Source organism: Cnephaeus nilssonii (assembly GCF_951640355.1).
Source record: "Cnephaeus nilssonii genome assembly, chromosome: 21".
Taxonomy (NCBI): Eukaryota; Metazoa; Chordata; class Mammalia; order Chiroptera; family Vespertilionidae; genus Cnephaeus; species Cnephaeus nilssonii.
The window spans coordinates 13,308,664-13,326,642 of record NC_137092.1 but is presented as its reverse complement, the minus strand read 5'-3'; the positions used below and the strand labels follow the sequence as shown (position 1 = coordinate 13,326,642).

The 17,979-nt window shown below is 43.1% G+C and overlaps 1 protein-coding gene across 5 annotated transcripts in view; it reads left to right on the top strand.

The window, feature by feature from the left end:
* PIP5K1A (phosphatidylinositol-4-phosphate 5-kinase type 1 alpha) overlaps positions 1-17,979 on the top strand; it is a 39,911-nt gene that overhangs the window by 18,323 nt on the left and 3,609 nt on the right. For 2 of the 5 annotated variants that reach the window (XM_079760626.1, XM_079760627.1), the window contains exons 3-13: positions 1,480-1,560; positions 4,390-4,520; positions 5,162-5,279; positions 5,464-5,616; positions 6,698-6,997; positions 9,851-10,056; positions 11,420-11,503; positions 13,489-13,537; positions 13,738-13,822; positions 14,942-15,088; positions 15,284-15,413. In XM_079760626.1, coding sequence (XP_079616752.1) covers positions 1,480-1,560; positions 4,390-4,520; positions 5,162-5,279; positions 5,464-5,616; positions 6,698-6,997; positions 9,851-10,056; positions 11,420-11,503; positions 13,489-13,537; positions 13,738-13,822; positions 14,942-15,088; positions 15,284-15,413 — 1,484 coding nt within the window. The remainder of the gene's footprint in view (positions 1-1,479; positions 1,561-4,389; positions 4,521-5,161; positions 5,280-5,463; positions 5,617-6,697; positions 6,998-9,850; positions 10,057-11,419; positions 11,504-13,488; positions 13,538-13,737; positions 13,823-14,941; positions 15,089-15,283; positions 15,414-17,979) is intronic. The other 3 variants (XM_079760628.1, XM_079760629.1, XM_079760630.1) reach the window with 2 other exon arrangements.

Sequence of the window (17,979 nt, the reverse complement as noted above, 5' to 3'; positions counted from 1 at the left end):
TTAATACATTTTTAATGTACCAAAGAGTAAATAATGTACCTAAGTGACCTGTAATCTTGCAAACAACTCCTATGAGGGAAGTAGTGTAATTCATTTCATGTCTTACCTATGAAGAAAGTGAGGATTAGAGGTTCTGTAACTTGCCCAAAGTCACATAGTTAGTAAGTGGGATTGATAAGTGTAGGATTCAAACCCAGACAATCCAACACTAAAGCCTACTCTCTTTTTTTTTTTTTTTTCTGTTATTGCCTCTGGTTGCACAGCTTCAGTGAATTTGAATATCTTCGTTTAACTGTACAGTAGCTAAATTTTCTGTGCAGAATATTTTCCATTTGCTTAACTTGCTTCTCAGCCCTCCCTCCTGGGTTGTATGACGAGGCTTCAGAATGTGGGCCCTTTTGTCCTGGGATTTTAGGCTTTTCTCTTAGAATATCTTCTAAGAACTGTGAGGTTATATGTAGATGGTTTTCTAGCACTAAGAGCCTTACCTTAGCAGGAAGTAGAACTTGAATATCAAGTCCTAAGATCGTGACATCATATTTTATTTTATTTATTTTTTTTTTAATTGATTTTTCACAGAGAGGAAGAGAGAGGGATAGAGAGCTAGAAACATCGATGAGAGAGAAACATCGATCAGCTGCCTCCTGCACACCCCCCACTGGGGATGTGCCCGCAACCAAGGCACATGCCCTTGACAGGAATCGAACCTGGGACCCTTGAGTCCGCAGGCCGACGCTCCATCCACTGAGCCAAACCGGTTTCGGCGATGACATCGTATTTTCACTAGCCTTCTGGCTTATTAATTTAATTAGTATTGACATCATGAAGAATACCTTCCTGTCTGTTGTGCTGGCATTTTGGCTGTGGGAAATAGCCTTCTAGGCTCTGCTCTACTGGTTTTACCTCTTCCTTATTTCAGGGGCTGATATATGGGTGGAAAACAAAGGCTTATTATGTTCTCAGGAATCTCTTCAAGGCACTGAGGCCCATACGCTGTCTCAGAGGAGTCATCTTATTGCCTCGGCCTTTTCATTCCTCGCTTCGCAGTACTTGCATTTGCCAGTGGCAAGATAATTTCTCATGGTAAATTCAGTTTGAGCAGTTAGTATCCAGATTGGGTTGAAGGTTAGAGGGGTAGTGATTTCTGAAAGGAAGCTGGTGAAAAAAAGAGGGAACTGGGGAACTCTACTTGTAACCTGTCTTGCTTTTTTGAACTTCTGTTTCCACTTTTCTTTAATTATACTCATTTATACTTTCTATGTTATATTCTGAGGACCAAAGGTGAAATATGGATCCCTCGGGTTTTCTTCTCTGTTCTTTCAGCCAGTTAATTCACTGGGAAGCAACACTATAGCTGTGTTTGCACAGGGTGGGTCTTGTTCATAACCTATAAAGGGTATGTTGAATGTTTTGGTTTGTCATCATGGTAGCTGTTTGGTGTATTATGTGGGAATTATATATTGACTCTTCCTTTTCTAGGTGCCTTATGCCCCTGGCATGTCCATCAAGAAAATAGGCCACAGAGGTGTTGATTCCTCAGGAGAGACGACATATAAAAAGGTGTGTCTGGGTGGAGCCCTTTCATCTTACTCCAGGAAGGGATAGTCCTGTGCCCTTGCTATTCTCCTTATTCTGTCCCATTTCTTGATATCCTAAGCCTTTGCACAATAGCTATTATACAACTTGGACTTTAGAGTTTACTTCACAAAGGGTGAAGTGAGATATCTTTCATCTGTATAGGTATGACTAAATGAGAATGTTGTTCATGGACAAATCTGGTGGCGGTTGCTAGTTCACTGAGCTGAAGAAACAGGGTTTCCCTGTTAGGTATAAACAACTTTCAAGCCCCGAATGTCATTCTTCCCTTGCTTCAGGAAACCATGTTTCTCTTTTTTTAAAAAAGTGTTTTTACTGATTTCAGAGAGGAAGGGAGAGGGGGAGAGAGAGAGAGAAACATCACTGATGAGAGAGAACCATTGATTGGCTGCCTTCTATACACCCTACACTGAGGATTGAGCCCACAACTGGGGCATGTGCCCTGACAATGACCTCCTGGTTCATAGGTCGACGCTCAACCACTGAGCCATGCCAGCTGGGTGGAGTCATGTCTCTTTAAGTCTTTCGATCTTTCCTCTGGTGCTGGATGTACATAAAATCAAGGCCATATCTCACCCAGCCTGGTGATATAGATTGACAGCGGGTAGGTGTTCTCCTTCTTTGTTTCTTCTTAAGTGTGTGCGTTTTTTTAAAAGATTTTCTTCACTTTAATTGTTTTATTTTTTTAATCCTCACCCGAGGATATTTTTAATGATTTTAGAGCGAGAAGAGAGAGGGAGAAAGGGAGGGAGAGGGAGAGAAAGAGAGAGAGGGAGAGAGAAACATCAATGTGAGAGAGAAACATCCATCAGTTGCCTCCTGTAGGCATCGAACCCACAACCTTTCTGTGTATGGGACCAAGCTCCAACCTACTGAGCCACACTGGGCAGGGCATGTGTTTTTTTTTTGTTTTTTTTTTTAAATATATTTTATTGAGTTTTTACAGAGAGGAAGAGAGAGGGATAGAGAGTTAGAAACATCGATGGGAGAGAAACATCGATCAGCTGCCTCCTACACACCCCCCACTGGGGATGTGCCCGCAACCAAGGTACATGCCCTTGACCGGAATCGAACCCGGGACCCTTGAGTCCGCAGGCCGACGCTCTATCCACTGAGCCAAACCGGTTTTGGCGCATGTGTTTTTTTAAAGAATGTAGTTTCAGCTGGTGAAGAGGGCCTAGAATACCTGCTTTTTTTTTTTTTTTTAAATATATTTTATTGATTTTTTACAGAGAGGAAGAGAGAGGAGGGATAGAGAGTTAGAAACATCGATGAGAGAGAAACATCGATCAGCTGCCTCTTGCACACCCCCCACTGGGGATGTGCCCGCAACCAAAGTACATGCCCTTGACCGGAATCGAACCCGGGACCCTTGAGTCCGCAGGCTCTCTCCACTGAGCCAAACCGGTTCCGGCGTGCTTTTTGAGCTTTCTAATGGATTGGAAAGATAGTAGTACTAGCTAAGAATAGAAAATTGAGCTGATGAAGGGAAAACTTGGAGAAAAGCATCTTGTGGTGATCAGGTCTTCAGTTCTGGACTAATTAGGAGATGCCTAGCCTCCCCAAGGGACAGTATTCAACCTCCCATTTAGCAGCTGTACGTTGTCTGATATAGGGCATGCAGATTTCTTAGAGTTCTGTTTCTGGCTCACATAAAATTTTCTTGTGTCTGTTTTCTGCCTTTATTGCATTGTTCCAAGTAATAGAGGTGGACTGACTCATTTTCAGTCAGGGACCTGAATCCCTAGGAATGGGTACTGAGGTCCATGTTAACTGACATTTATTGAGCTTTTTTTATTTTTATTTTATTTATTTATTTTTTATTGAGCTTTTTTTATATGCTGAACATTGAGACAAAAGGGTGAGTTTCTAGTCTAATTAGAGAGGCAGACACTTAAAAACGCTAGTTATAATTTTAATGCCCAGTGAGGACTAAGTAGAAATACAAGTAATATCTGGTGAGAGTTAGGGATGAGGAAAATCATATAGAACAAAACTGTCTCATAGTACTTTCTACAGTGATTGAAATGTTCTGTTTGTTACCCATTATGGTAGCCACTAGTCATACTTGAATGTGGCTAGTAAGACTGAAGAAGCAAATTTTTAATTAACTTAAAATTAAGTAGCCATGTGTGGCTAGAGGCTACTGTACTGGACAGCACATATGTAGGTGATGTGATATATTTCCATGGGATTGGAATCCTAGATTGTAAGAGTGGGGCTCTTGCATTTGTGTTTTAACCATAGTGTGATAATTTCTGAGAGAAGTTTTTAGATTTAATATTGAGTTTTTTCAGTTAGGAATTTTTTGTTATTTTTGGTTTTTTCTACTCTATTGTCCTTAGAACACCAATCAAGCCCTGCCTTAGAGGACTGAAGCTTCTATAGCTGGGTAGATAATCAGAATATTAGTTAATTAGTTAATTTTATTCAGATGAATAAAATGTTTGAAGGGCCCCAGATACTCGGGGGAAGGAATTTTTGGAGTGAGACCTAAGATTGTTCTCTCAATACAATGTATCTTCCAAATATAAATATGGATAGGAGGGAACATCTTGCCTAGCTTAGACTGGCAGGACAGTCCCACCTTTGCTACTCTGTATCTTTAGGCCCTTCCATTCTTTGCCACCTAAACTGCAATGTAAAACATGGGGATGGCGAAACTGGGTTAGGATGAACTACTTAGAAGGGCATTTGCTGTAAGTGCTCCCTCTGGCTCTCCCTCCTGAGTTTGTATTGCTATGATCAGATTTAATCCTAGAAATTTTGCCCTTATTTCCTTTCTGTTTTCAGACAACCTCATCAGCCTTGAAAGGTGCCATTCAGTTAGGCATTACTCACACTGTGGGGAGCCTGAGTACCAAACCAGAGCGGGATGTCCTCATGCAAGACTTTTACGTGGTGGAGAGTATCTTCTTCCCCAGGTAAAGAGGTTAATATTCAGGATAATGTCCTGGAAAGTGTGCCTTTTCATATTAACCTTAAGACAGTTTTAGGGGTTTGGGTCTAATTTAGGCATGTGTCCAGTTCTTAACCTGATTTTAATCAGGGTGATATGGGACCCTAGAATGTGGAGAGTAGATGCTGTCCTTTGGATGTTTCCATGAGCCTCTGGCCTAAAGAGTGAGCCCTAAAAAAAAACAAAAACAATTCTATGCATGTGCTCATGTTTTCATCCCCATGTTGTGCTTTCTAAAAATTTTTTTATTGATTTCAGAGAGGAAGGGAGAGGGAGAGAGAAAAATAGAAACATCAGTGATGAGAGAGGATCATGGATCAGCTGTCTCCTGCTTGCCCCACACTGGGGACCAAGCCTGCAACCCCGACATGCGCCCTTTACTGGAATCAAACCTGGGACCCTTCAGTCCGCAGACTGATGCTCTATCCAGTAAGCCAAGCCGGCTAGCACCCCACATTGTGCTTTGGTCCCACTAAGTAACTGACTCATCTAATTCCTCTGGTTCTATCAGAAGGGATGTATTGACTGCCTCTGGGTGAGTCCCAGGGTGAACTCCCTGGATAACAGGGACTGGTAATTTATGGCTTCTTCTCTTTAACCCCACAGTGAAGGGAGCAACCTGACCCCTGCTCATCACTACAATGACTTTCGGTTCAAGACCTACGCACCTGTTGCTTTCCGCTACTTTCGAGAATTATTTGGTATCCGGCCTGATGATTACTTGGTAAGCTTCCGGATCTCATGACCCTGTGACTCTTATATCAGAGCAATACTCCTAACGGAAGGCCCTCTCTCTCCATTGCTTTACTCTAGTTTTCTTTTGGAGCAGAATTGCATCTGCAGTTGATTTCTGGTTGAGCAGGTCCTGGTATTTCTGAACTTCTTGTTCTCTTCTCTTTGGGGCTCAGTATTCCCTCTGCAGTGAGCCGCTGATTGAACTGTGCAACTCTGGGGCTAGTGGTTCCCTCTTCTACGTGTCCAGCGATGACGAATTCATCATTAAAACAGTCCAGCATAAAGAGGCGGAGTTTCTGCAGAAGCTGCTTCCAGGATACTACATGGTGAGGGGAAGAGGAGCACTGGCTACCTGTGCTGCCCTCTTTACTCCTGGACAAGGCTGGGGAGGCTGTCTTCTGTGGGGCAAAACAATGTCAGCGCTTCTAAAAATATATTATTCTTTTAAAAATATATATATATTATTATTGATTTCAGAGAAGAAGAGAGAGAGATAGAAACATCAAAGATGAGATAATCATTAATAGGCTGCCTCCTGCACGCCCCACACTGGGGATCGAGCTCCCAACCCAGGCATGTGCCCTGACCCGGAATTAAACTGTGACCTTCTGGTTCATAGGTTGACACTCCATGGCTGAGCCATGCCAGCCAGGCTGTCGTATTTTAAGTGTTACTTGGCTTAGACTGTCCTATCCAAAGGCAAGATTTAATGATGGCCCTGGACAGGTAGCTCAGTTGCTTAGAGTGTTGTACTGATATGTTAAGGTTGAGGGTTCTATCCCCAATCAGGGCGCATACAAGAATCAACCAGTGAATGCATAAATAACTGGGACAAACTGGAACAACAAATCTCTCTCTTTCCCTTCTTCCCCCCACCCCCCTCTCTCCTCTCTCAAAATAAATAAAATAATGTTAAAAATTTTTTTAAAAAGGATGCAATGATGATTTTGTTTTCTATTCTTAGCTCAGCTCCTACATTGGGGAATGGGGTTGCTTACTTCCCTTGACAGTACTCTATCTGATCTTACTCTGCCTGACTGCTCTTGGGGGTTCTGGAGAAATTGCCTCCCATCATACACAAGAATATACTATACCAAGGGCTAAGAGTTAAGACTTTTTCAACGCTGTCTTCTCTTAAACCTCCCTAAAGGAATATACTCATCATACATTCAGTATCCTGACTTATTACTATATTGGAGAGTCTGTGGCTCAGCTTGATAATGATCCCATCATTAGATGCATTGGAAAATTGCAAACAAATATGTTACATGGCGTGTGGTTATGGGCAGACAGATTGTACTTGAATCCCAAGTATTAGATGAATGAAGGTGGATGGCAGCTTTTGCCCTTGAATTTCACTGAAAATCATCTAAGTTCCTCTCCTACTTTTTGTTTTTGTGCCCTTAGAACCTCAATCAGAATCCTCGGACTTTGCTGCCTAAATTCTATGGACTGTACTGTGTGCAGGCAGGTGGTAAGAATATTCGAATTGTGGTAATGAATAACCTCTTACCACGGTCCGTCAAGATGCATATCAAATACGACCTCAAGGGCTCAACCTACAAACGGCGGGCTTCCCAAAAAGAGCGAGAAAAGCCTCTCCCCACCCTTAAAGACCTGGACTTCTTACAGGACATCCCTGATGGTCTCTTTTTGGATGCTGATATGTACAATGCTCTATGTAAGACCCTGCAGCGTGACTGTTTGGTGAGTTTGTCAGATTTCCTTCTCTCACAGACACCAAAAATCTCTATCACTAAAACAGCTCGGTTGTCCTTGGGCTTCAAATCTGTGGGAGATTTGACTGTTCCTTCTCTTCATATTTCCTAGACTTCATTTAAAATAATTTTTACCTGCCTCATTGTTAACCACTTTACATTTTTACTTCCTTTCTGTGTATCCTCCCCACCTCGCTTTATTTCCTTCTCTGCCTACCCTGGGCTTCATAATTATACAGTCTTATTTTCATACCAGCACCATCATTCCTCAGGTCCTGTCTGCCAAATCTAAATTTATATCTTGGAAGCTGGCTACTATCACACAACTGTGTGTACTGGCATCTCTCTAGATGTATGCTATCCATCTCCACCTGGGCCTTCAGTTTCCCTCATCAATCCATTTTCTGTTTCTCTCAGCAGAGAGTTCAGAAAATTGGCACTCTCTTCAAACCACCTTTACAAATATATATATATTTTTTTGATTTCAGAGAGGAAGTGAGAGGGAGAGAGAGAGATAGAAACATCAATGATAAGAGAGAATCATAGATTGGCTGCCTCCAGCAGGTCCCCTACTGGGGATCTAGCCGGAAACCAGGAATCAAACCATGAGAACTTGGTTCATAGGTCGATGCTCAACTACTGAGCCACATCAGCCAGACTAAACCACTTTTTTTGTAATTTAAAACGAATTAAAATTAAATTTATTGAGGTAACAGTTAATAGTATGTAAATTTCAGATGTATAACTTTATAATACGACATCTATACAGTCTATTATGTGCATACCACCTGAAGTCTAGTCTCCTGTCACCGTGTATCTGACCCCCTTTCCCTACTTTGCTCTCCCCCCGAACCCCCTTTCCCGCTGGTAACCACCATGCTGTATCTATGAGTTTGTTTTTGTTGTATGTTTATTTTGTCAAACCACTTTTTTTAAAAGTATATTTTATTGATTTTTTACAGAGAGGAAGGGAGAGGCATAGAGAGTTAGAAACATGGATGAGAGAGAAACATCAATCAGCTGCCTCATGCACACCCCCTACTGGGGAGGTGCCTGCAACCAAGGTACATGCCCTTGACCGCAATCGAACCTGGGACCCTTGAGTCCGAAGGCTGATGCTCTATCCACTGAGCGAAACCGGCCAGGGCTGTCAAACCACTTTTTAACTTCCATTTCCCAGCCTTGTTTCTCAACAAACCACCTCAACTTTCTATTCCATTCCATCCCTTTGTCCTGCCCCATCACTAATTTATAAACCATCCTTAATCTTCTTTCTTAACCAACTTGGTGGCTTATTCCAGGTCAACCCCTTTTGTCCTCTAGATCCATTTCCTCCTATTTAAGATCATGCTTCATAACTTGCTTCCTTTTTCCACCTCTGGCTTCAGCCTCTACTGACTATTTTCTTTCTATACACAAACAAGCTTACCTCTTCTGTTAAAGTGAGGAGGGTTTTTTTCAATGTCTCCATTTAATGATGCTTATATTTCTTCTTTTTCTTTCTCTTCCTATTTCTGCCTCAACTCACTGTGTCCTGGCTTTTGTTCTCATCACTTCAGTTGAACCACTCTCCCCATTGACTACAGAAATGCCAAATAGAAAGGACTTCTCGGTCCTTTGTTGAATTTTCTGAAGCATTTGACAGTTAACTATTTCCACTTTTTAAACATATTTTCTTTTGATTTTGGTGACATCTTTCCCTGTTGATTTTTCTACATCTATGGTAGTTTTTTCTCGAACTGGCTTTGCTTATTCTGCATCTGTTTCAGGGTAATACCTATTTTAGTTTGACTTCTTTTGTTGTAAGGACTAGAAACATGTGAAACAAATGTGTTTTTTTGTTTTTTTTTCAAACTCTACATAAGCGTCAGTCCTGTTCTCTTCATCCCTTACTGCATTCACCTACCTAAGTGGTTGAGGTGCAGCACCAAAGTGAGCTCCTGGACAGGTGTGAATAAACCCTTTTCCACCCTGTTCTGGTGGGGAAAGAGGGATGAGAACTATAGGATATGATCCCAGCCCCTTAATGTGACATATCAGACCTGTCATTGTCTTACCCCTGCCAGCCTCTCTAATCTGCCTCACCTAGCCTTTGTATTTTATGTTTTAGAAATGCCAAACTATACATCCCTGTACATAACATGCTGTTTCATGCCTCGCAGTATTTCCTTTATGTACTTAGACTTATTTTCTCTGTAATTTATCTTTCATAGCCCTATGTATGTATTACTTCCTGTCCTGTAGACTGCTCCTCAATCTTGTAAGCACTTCCATTGTACACATTAGACTGTATTGTATTTATTTTCACTTTTGTTTCTCTTCCTAAATTATAATATTCTAGAGGACAGAAATTCTCTTAAGTATCTTTGTATTCCCCATAAGCAAGCACAGTGCCTACAGATGGTAGGTATTCAGTAAATATTGAACTGAATTGAAGCTGACTGTATTAGGTCCTGCAACAGATCTGCTCTTTCACAAAGTATACTTTTACCAGACCCTCCTTGTGGATTCTTTACAGCAAAAATATGTATTTCTTATTCCCTTGAGAATATAATGTTGTTTGTGTGAAGAGAAAAAAGGAAAGAAGAAAGAGTGTCTTGTGAGCTAGGCAGTTGCCTGTTTTGTGTTTACTCAAATGAAAGAAAGCTGAGGGGATACAAATGAAGAGCAACCAAGAGGAGGCTGATATGCTTTTCTCCAAGGATGAGGAGAAGGAAAGAATAATTCTATGGTTAGCCCTAGAGGTTCACTATCAAGAATAATTGGACCAGAAAAGCTGTGAGATCCTGAAAAAACTTCTCATGCCACCCAAGGCTCAGATCATGTTATTTCCTTCCATTAGGTGCTGCAGAGTTTCAAGATAATGGATTATAGCCTCCTGATGTCAATCCATAACATAGATCACGCACAACGAGAACCCTCAGGCCATGAAACACTATACTCAATTGATACACGCAAACCAGCTCCCCAAAAGGCTCTCTATTCCACAGCCATGGAATCTATCCAGGGCGAGGCTCGGCGAGGCGGCACCATGGAGACTGAAGACCAGTGAGTGGGCTCAGGGTCATCAGGAAGGAGAGCATAGGCTAATAGCATTTCTTCTTCAGGAAGGGATGCAGCTTCTGCGAAGGAGTAGCCTTGATTCAGCAGTTAAGCCAACAACGTTAATGTTTACAGACTATAGAATGAGCTTTCTTTTTGTTTTAAATTTTGTAAAATATATTTTTATTGATTTTGGAGAGGGGGAGAGAGAGAGAAACATCGATGATGAGAGAGAATCACTGGTTGGCTACCTCCTGCACACCCCAACTGTGGATCCGTCCTGCAACCTAGGCATGGGCCCTTAACTGAGAATCGAACCTGGACCCTCCAGTCCGAAGGCCATTGCTCTATCCACTGAGCAAAACCAGCTACGGCTTTTTTTTTTTTAATTTACTGATTTTAGCCCTGGCCCCGTGGCGAAGTTGGTTGGGTGTTGTCCTATGCACCAAGTGGTTGCTGGTTCGATTCCTGGTCAGAGCATGTGCCTGGGTTGCAATCTTCTGTAGGGGGTATGCAAGAGGCAGCCGAATCAGTGTTTCTCTCTCTCTCTCTCTTTCTCCTTCTCCTTCCCTCCCTCCCTCTTCCTTCTTCTCTGTCTAAAATCAATAAAAATATATTTTAAATTTATTGATTTTAAAGAAAGAAAAGAGAAGGACATCAATTTGTTGTTCCACTTATTCATGTATTCATTGTTTGATTCTTATATGTGCCCTACCAGGGATCGAACCTTGGCGTATTGGGATGATGCTTTAACCAACTGTGCTACCTAGCCAGGGCCTACAATGAGCTTTCTTAAGAATCTATAAGGAAAGGATGATATCTTGAATTTGGGATTTGTAGTACACTTGGGAAGGAAAGCTATTCAAAATTAAAAGACTTCTTTTTTAAAAGTTCATTCAGAGTCTTAGACACATCTGCAAATGATACTGGAATTTCATAAAAAGCAATTTATTAGACTTATTTCCATCTTCTTACCATAATGTATCTGTCAAGGATGTGTAGTTACTGAAGGGACCAGAGATGTTTTTTAGTTGGTTTTGGTTTTGAGGTATCCTTTTATATCATTCAAGAAGAGTGTCTCAGTGGGCATAGATTTACTAGTAACTATGAAAGTACTGATGGAAGGAGTTTAGAGTTAATTGGGTAAATATTTCCAAAATTGTAGGTGATTTTAGATTCTCTTTGGTAGAATTGGGGTGGGAGAGGCAGGCTAGCGAGATTTGGAGAGGATGAGGTTACAATACATACTCCAGAGGTCGGGTCAGAGGAAATCTCTTACTCTTTCCCAGTTTGTGGAAGATAGGACAGTTATGTTTAGTTACCTGCTAGCCAAAGGATTTTCTTTCTCTTTCCCTTTTGTCTTCCTCAGTATGGGTGGCATCCCTGCCCGGAATAGTAAAGGGGAAAGGCTGCTGCTTTATATCGGGATCATTGACATTCTGCAGTCTTACAGGTGAGAAACACAAGAATTCCAAATTAGGGGGCAAAGTGGATGCAGATAACCCCTCATTTCTTTTGAAGATGGGTTTTTCACTAAATTCTTCCTGACACAAGAGCATCGAGTTATAATCTGGCTGCTTATCTCATTGGGTGTCAAGTAGTGATTTATTTTCTTGATTTTTGCCTGTCTTTTTGGCTTCTTTACCCACCACCTCTGTGGAAAGCTGAGTCAGTTCTGGGAAGCACCAGGGTAAAATATACCATTTGTCTGACTCTGTGAAAAACCTGTGAGGTGAGTCATGCTCCACATTGGGTTACAGCAGGAAACATGTTCCCCCTTTCCATGGAGGAATAACAAGAGGGTCACTGTGTTCTGTGAAAACTATTAATTGGTCTGTGGAACTAAGAGGCAGTGAAGTGATGGAGAGGGAAATGCTAGAAATACAGTGTGTCCAAAAATATATATATATATACACATATTTTGAATTACAAAGACAGTGTTTATTAAAATACTAGAGGCCCGGTGCACGAAATTCGTGCATGGGGGGGTGTCCCTCAGCCCAGCCTGCACCCTCTCCAATCTGGGACCCCTCGAGGGATGTCCGACTGCCCACTGGGATCGGGCCTAAACGGGCAGTCGGACATCCCTCTCACAATCCAGGACTGCTGGCTCCCAACTGCTCGCCTGCCTGCCTTCCTGATTGCCCCTAACCGCTTCTGCCTGCCAGCCTGATCACCCCCTAACCACTCCCCTGCCAGCCTGATTGATGTCTAACTGCTCCCCTGCCAGCCTGTTTGCCCCCAACTTCCCTCCTCTGCCGGCCTGGTCACCCCTAACTGCCCTCCCCTGCAGGCTTGATCACCCCCAACTGCCCTCCCTTGCAGGCCTGGTCCCTCCCAACTGCCCTCCCTTGCTGGCCATCTTGTGGTGGTCATCTTGTGTCCACATGGGGGCAGGATCTTTGACCACATGGGGGCAGCCATTTTGTGTGTTGGAGTGATGGTCAATCTGCATATTACTCTTTTATTAGATAGGATAGAGGCCTGGTGCATGGGTGGGGCCCAGCTGGTTTTCCCTGAAGGGTGTCCCGGATCAGGGTGGGGGTTCCCTTGGGGCGTGGGGAGGCTTGGGTGAGGGGCCTGTGGTGGTTTGCAGGCCAGCCACGCCCCCCAGCGACCCAAGCAGAGGCCCTGGTATCTGGGATTTATTTATCTTCTACAATTGAAACTTTGTAGCCTGGAGCGGAACCAAGCCTTCTGCTCGCTCCGTGGCAGCAGCCATTTCTGTTGGGATTTATTTATCTTCTATAATTAAAACTTTGTAGCCTTAAGTGGAGGCCTGGGCCGACCAGGGTGTGCGGAAAGCTTGGCTTCCTCCTTTGCCGGGGAAACCCAAGCCTCCCTCCTGCTCTCTCCATGGCCGCAGCCATCTTGGTTGTGTTAATTTGCATATTCGCTCCTGATTGGCTGGTGGGCGTGGCTTGTGGGTATAGCAGAGTGATGGTTAATTTGCATATTACTATTTTATTAGATAGGATATTTCATTTTCAAAATTGAGCTATCAGCTGTTAAAGTGTACATACGTCTTTTTGGGACACCCTGTATGATACCCCAATTTTGCTTCTGTAAGGTTTCAGGTACTAGTAAGGACTGGACAGTGCTTGCTTTACAGATTCAGAATATTATCCAATTTTAACCCCTCTCAAAGGCTTGCCCATTTATTTTTCTAGCTGTTCTTTTACAATAAATATTCTTGTCCCTGACTTGCCAGAGACATATTAGCTACCCTTTCTCTTGGGATAATTGACCACCTAGAAACATCTTTGATCTCCATACTGAATAAGTACTACTGTGTCTATGTTTTTGGAAAGCCAGTATATTAGTGGGACTGCTTTCCCAGCCTCTGTCTTTTTAAGTTTTTCTATTACCATTGACTCGAACTCCCTAAAATAAAAAAGTATAAGGTCATGTATACATAATACACATTTTCTTTGGCAGGTTTGTTAAGAAATTGGAGCACTCTTGGAAAGCACTGGTACATGATGGGGTGAGTAGCAATTAGCTAAAGGCTCTCCTTCTGCCTCCCTCATTTCTGATTCACCCCCCTCAGTTTCTTATCTCATTTTATTTGTGGGTTTTACCCTTCTACTAGGGTCTGAGCCTAGGGAAAGTGGCCCTTGGACTAGAGGTTCTTTTTCTGGACCTCCTCCGTCTCTTAACTCTGCAGCCATCTCTTCTGCTCTGCAGGACACCGTATCGGTGCATCGCCCAGGCTTCTACGCTGAACGGTTCCAGCGCTTCATGTGCAACACAGTGTTCAAGAAGATCCCCTGTAAGTGGCTTCTACCAGATGAACCCCCAGTGGCTCCCTTCAAGAGATGAGGGGCAGGACACTTCTGTCAGGGAACTGCCAAAGCCAGAGGCCTCCTGCTCTTCCCACATTCCATGATAGCTGCTGCCTGTCTTTATGTCAGTCACTCTGTCTGTTCCAGTCGTTTCCAAGTTGCTCGCTGCTTTCCCCCTGGCTCTCCCTACATGTGTCATTGAGGTGAGGGGCATTTTTTTGGAAATTGGCGGGATTTCAAAAAATATGTAGTGTGGGTGTAGGGTCCATGTCACAGGCCGAGCTAGGCAGAGTCAGACTTCTATGGCACAGAGGTAGGCAAGGATATTACCAGTGTTCTATTTTCTGTTTATAAATCCAATGCCACGGAGTTCTCAGACTGAATTCAAATGGTTGGAGAAGCATTTACTGATGTCGCTTAACGGGTGTTCTTACTTTCTTCCCTCAACTTTTTTGATAGGGAAGTACCAATGTTCTTTTCAAACCTTTCATGCTGCTGCCACTGGTAAATTCCAGCTCCTCCTTCCCACCTCCTCATCACAGGCATCCCTCAGTGAGTCAGAGCTTAAGAAATATGGGGAAATCCTTTTACAGTCTTTTCAAAGGGATGCATAAACAAGTGTCGAGTGTGATCATAGTGCCGTGTGCATAAGTACTTCAAGGATATAGAGTGAAGGGTCATCTTTGCCAGCTTTAACTGAAGGATACTATTAAAGAATGGTGTTACAGAATACAGCAGCGGTCGCCAACCTTTCAGACCTCACGGATCACCAGTGGTCCATGGACCACCAGTTGGCGACCGCTGGAATAAAGAACATCTCATCAGGTGAAAGCTAAGCCATTGAGGTCACTTGTAGGAGGGGGTGAGAGATGTATGTGTCTCCTTTTTCTAGGTTCCCCTCTTGTTTCCAAAGTGAAGTGAACTGAGATGCCCCTTCCTCTAAAAAGTAGTTCATGGAGCCCATCTTTGTTGATATTAACCCTTCTTCCTGCTTTGCAGAAAAACAACTTTGTGTTTGTGTTGGGGATGCTAGCAATTTGTGCCTATGTCTTGGTGATGGTTTCTGAGGGGGGGTGCTAAGTAGGCTCTCTCTTTCCCTTTTGAAGTGAAGCCCTCTCCTTCCAAAAAGTTTCGATCTGGCTCATCTTTCTCTCGGCGAGGAGGCCCCAGCGGCAACTCCTGCGTTACTTACCAGCCATCGGTCTCTGGGGAACACAAGGCACAAGTGACAACAAAGGCGGAAGTGGAGCCAGGTCAGCGCCAGGGCTGGGGTTCCCATGTGATTGGGCACTCCTTCCCTTCCTTCCGAGTCCTTGTTTGCTTAGGACCTTTGCTTCCTATTCCTGTCCAGGAAAAGCCAAGTTGCTACATAATTTTCCCTGTATTTCCCCCACCCCATTTTTTCTTCTTTTTTATTTATTGATTTTCTTCCCCTTTCTTTTTTCCAGGCGTCCACTTCGGTCGTCCTGATGTTTTACCTCAGACTCCACCTTTGGAGAAAATCAGTGAGGTCTCGACTATTCCTGACCCCTGCTTTTCACCTGTAGTTGGAGAGACTTTGCAAATGTTATCTACAAGGTTGGTTCCTTGGCCCCTTTCTCTGTAATCTTATCTCTCTCTTCAGGTCCTTGGGAACTTCCATAACTGTTTTTTACAAAGATCATTGTCTTTTGCTCTTCACTAGGTTTTTTCAGGTTCACCTTCCTTAGTGTTCATCGTTAGGATTTGGAAACGTGTGCCAACATCTCTGTATCTTTGTGGGCGGGGAAAGCTGTGTGCAGGCTTTTCTGATAATCAGTAAGAATACCCCAGCGAGCCCTGCATCTCCTGGTGAGATAAGTGAGTTCTCCGCGTAGGATGTAAGGTTGGAGAGATTCCTGGACAGTGAAGACGGTGAACAATCTTTCAGAATAATCCAGTGTAAAGATTGTCATTCAATTTTGTTACCTGGTGTGTTAATTATCTGTTACAACATAATAAATTATCCCAAAACTTAGTGGCTTAAAATAAAAAAATGTATGTTACAGTTTCTGGGGGTCTGGAATTTAGGTGCAGCTTAGCTGTGTCCTCTGGCTATAGGTTTTTCATGAGGTGGTGGTCAAGCTGTTGGCTAGGGCTAGGGTCTCTTCTGAAGGCTCACTTCTAAGTTCATTTATATGGTTTGGGGCAGGATTCAGTTCTTTGTGGGTTGCTGGACTGAGAGCCTTAGTTGTTGGCTGTTGGCTAGGGCCTCCCTCGGTTCTTGATCACATGGGCTTCTTCATAGGACAACTCAGATATCTGGCTTCCCTCAGAGTGCATGCACCTAAGCAGAAGCCACATTCTTTCTGTCATCTAATCTCAGAATTGACATCCTCCTACCTGCACTCCATTCTGTTCACTAAATCTAACCCGTACTCGAGGAAAGAATAACACAAGAGCGTGAATACCAGGAAGGCAGGACTCACTGGGAGCCATCTTAAGAGTCACCTATTGCCCTAACCGGTTTGGCTCAGTGGATAGAGTGTCGGCCTGCGGACTGAAGGGTCCCAGGTTTGATTCCAGTTAAGGGCATGTACCTTGGTTGCAGGCACATCCCCAGTAGAGGGTGTGCAGGAGGCAGCTGATCGATGTTTCTCTCTCATCGATGTTTCTAACTCTCTATCCCTCTCCTTTCCTCTCTGTAAAAAAATCAATAAAACATATTTAAAAAAAAAAAAAGTCACCTATTACAGTCCACCCTCTGATCTCTAGTGACTCAAATCCCTCCAGTGCAAAATTCATTACCCCTCCTGGTCTCCAAAAGTTTCATCCCATTATAGCATCAGCTCAAAGTCCAGAATTTTGTTATCTAAATTCGCTCCATGTTTGAATGAGCTTCCCAGGTATTGCTCCTTGTGTGCTGACCCTCCCAATCTGTGGACCTGTGAAATTAAGAGACAAGCTATCATCTCACCACCCACCCAGTGTACAGTGGTGAGACAGATGTTAGGTGACCCATATACACATTCCTGTACAAACAGATTGAGGATTTGAGGCACAGAGGAATCACTGATTCATAGCTACCTAAAATACAGCAAATATTGGAGTTTCTTTGTCAGGTCTCAAAGCTTGGGAATAATCCTCCATGATTTTCGGCTCTATCTTTTGGACTCTCGGTTTTGCCTTCTGAGTGTTCCTAAACACTAGAATGTGTTTGCAGCTGAGTTAGTTTTCTCAGCCTCCTCCTTGCCAGTAGAATTTGGGGGATCCAGTGGTCCTTTTCCATTTTGCATTGCTTTTTGTTGTTTTCAGTCTCAGCTGGTGATGTTTCTACTGATAATTCTCTCAAAGATTATGTGGGCTTCCTGTGAATGTCATTTGGGTTTACTCCATTAGACAAAAACCTCACCTATAAGTACCTTCTTTTATATACATATATTTATTGATTTCAGAGAGGAAGGAGGGGGGAGAGAGGGGGGGTGGGGGGAGGGAGAAACATCAGTGATGAAGAGAAAAAAAAATCATTGATCAGCTGCCTCTGCATGCCCCGTACTGGGGATCTAGCCCGCAACCTGGGTATGTGCCCTGACTGGGAATTGAACCACAACTTCCTGGTTCATAGGTCAACGCTCAACCACTGAGCCACATCAGCCAGGCTACAAATAAATGAACTGAGATAACCCCTTTGCTTCTTAGAGATCTTGTTGTTGAGAGGATCTGTAAGGTATACCCTTAATCTTTTTGAATGTTTTGAATGGCCTTTTATTTATGACTGAATAGTGCTCTGAAGCATCAACTTTGATTTTTCTGTGGCCTTAAAAAAACATTTTACAACCCTGCCCACTGTGGTTCAGTTGGTTGGAGCATCCCGTGCACTGCAGGGGTCACAGGTTCAATTTCCGGTCAGGGCACATACCTGGTTGGGGCCTGTATCGGAGGCAACCAGTCACTGTTTTTCACATCAGTGTTTTTCATTATCTCTCTCCCTCTCCTTCCCTCTCCCTCCCTCCGAAATCAATAAAAACATATCACTGGGTGAGGATTAAAAATAAATTAATTTAAAAAATTATTTTGTAGTCCATACCCTTGGCTTCAACTTTAGACCACTTTTTCCTGATATTGCCTTGGATTTTAGCTTTACTCTGAAACCATTTCTTTTTTTTTTTTAATCCTCTCTGGAGGG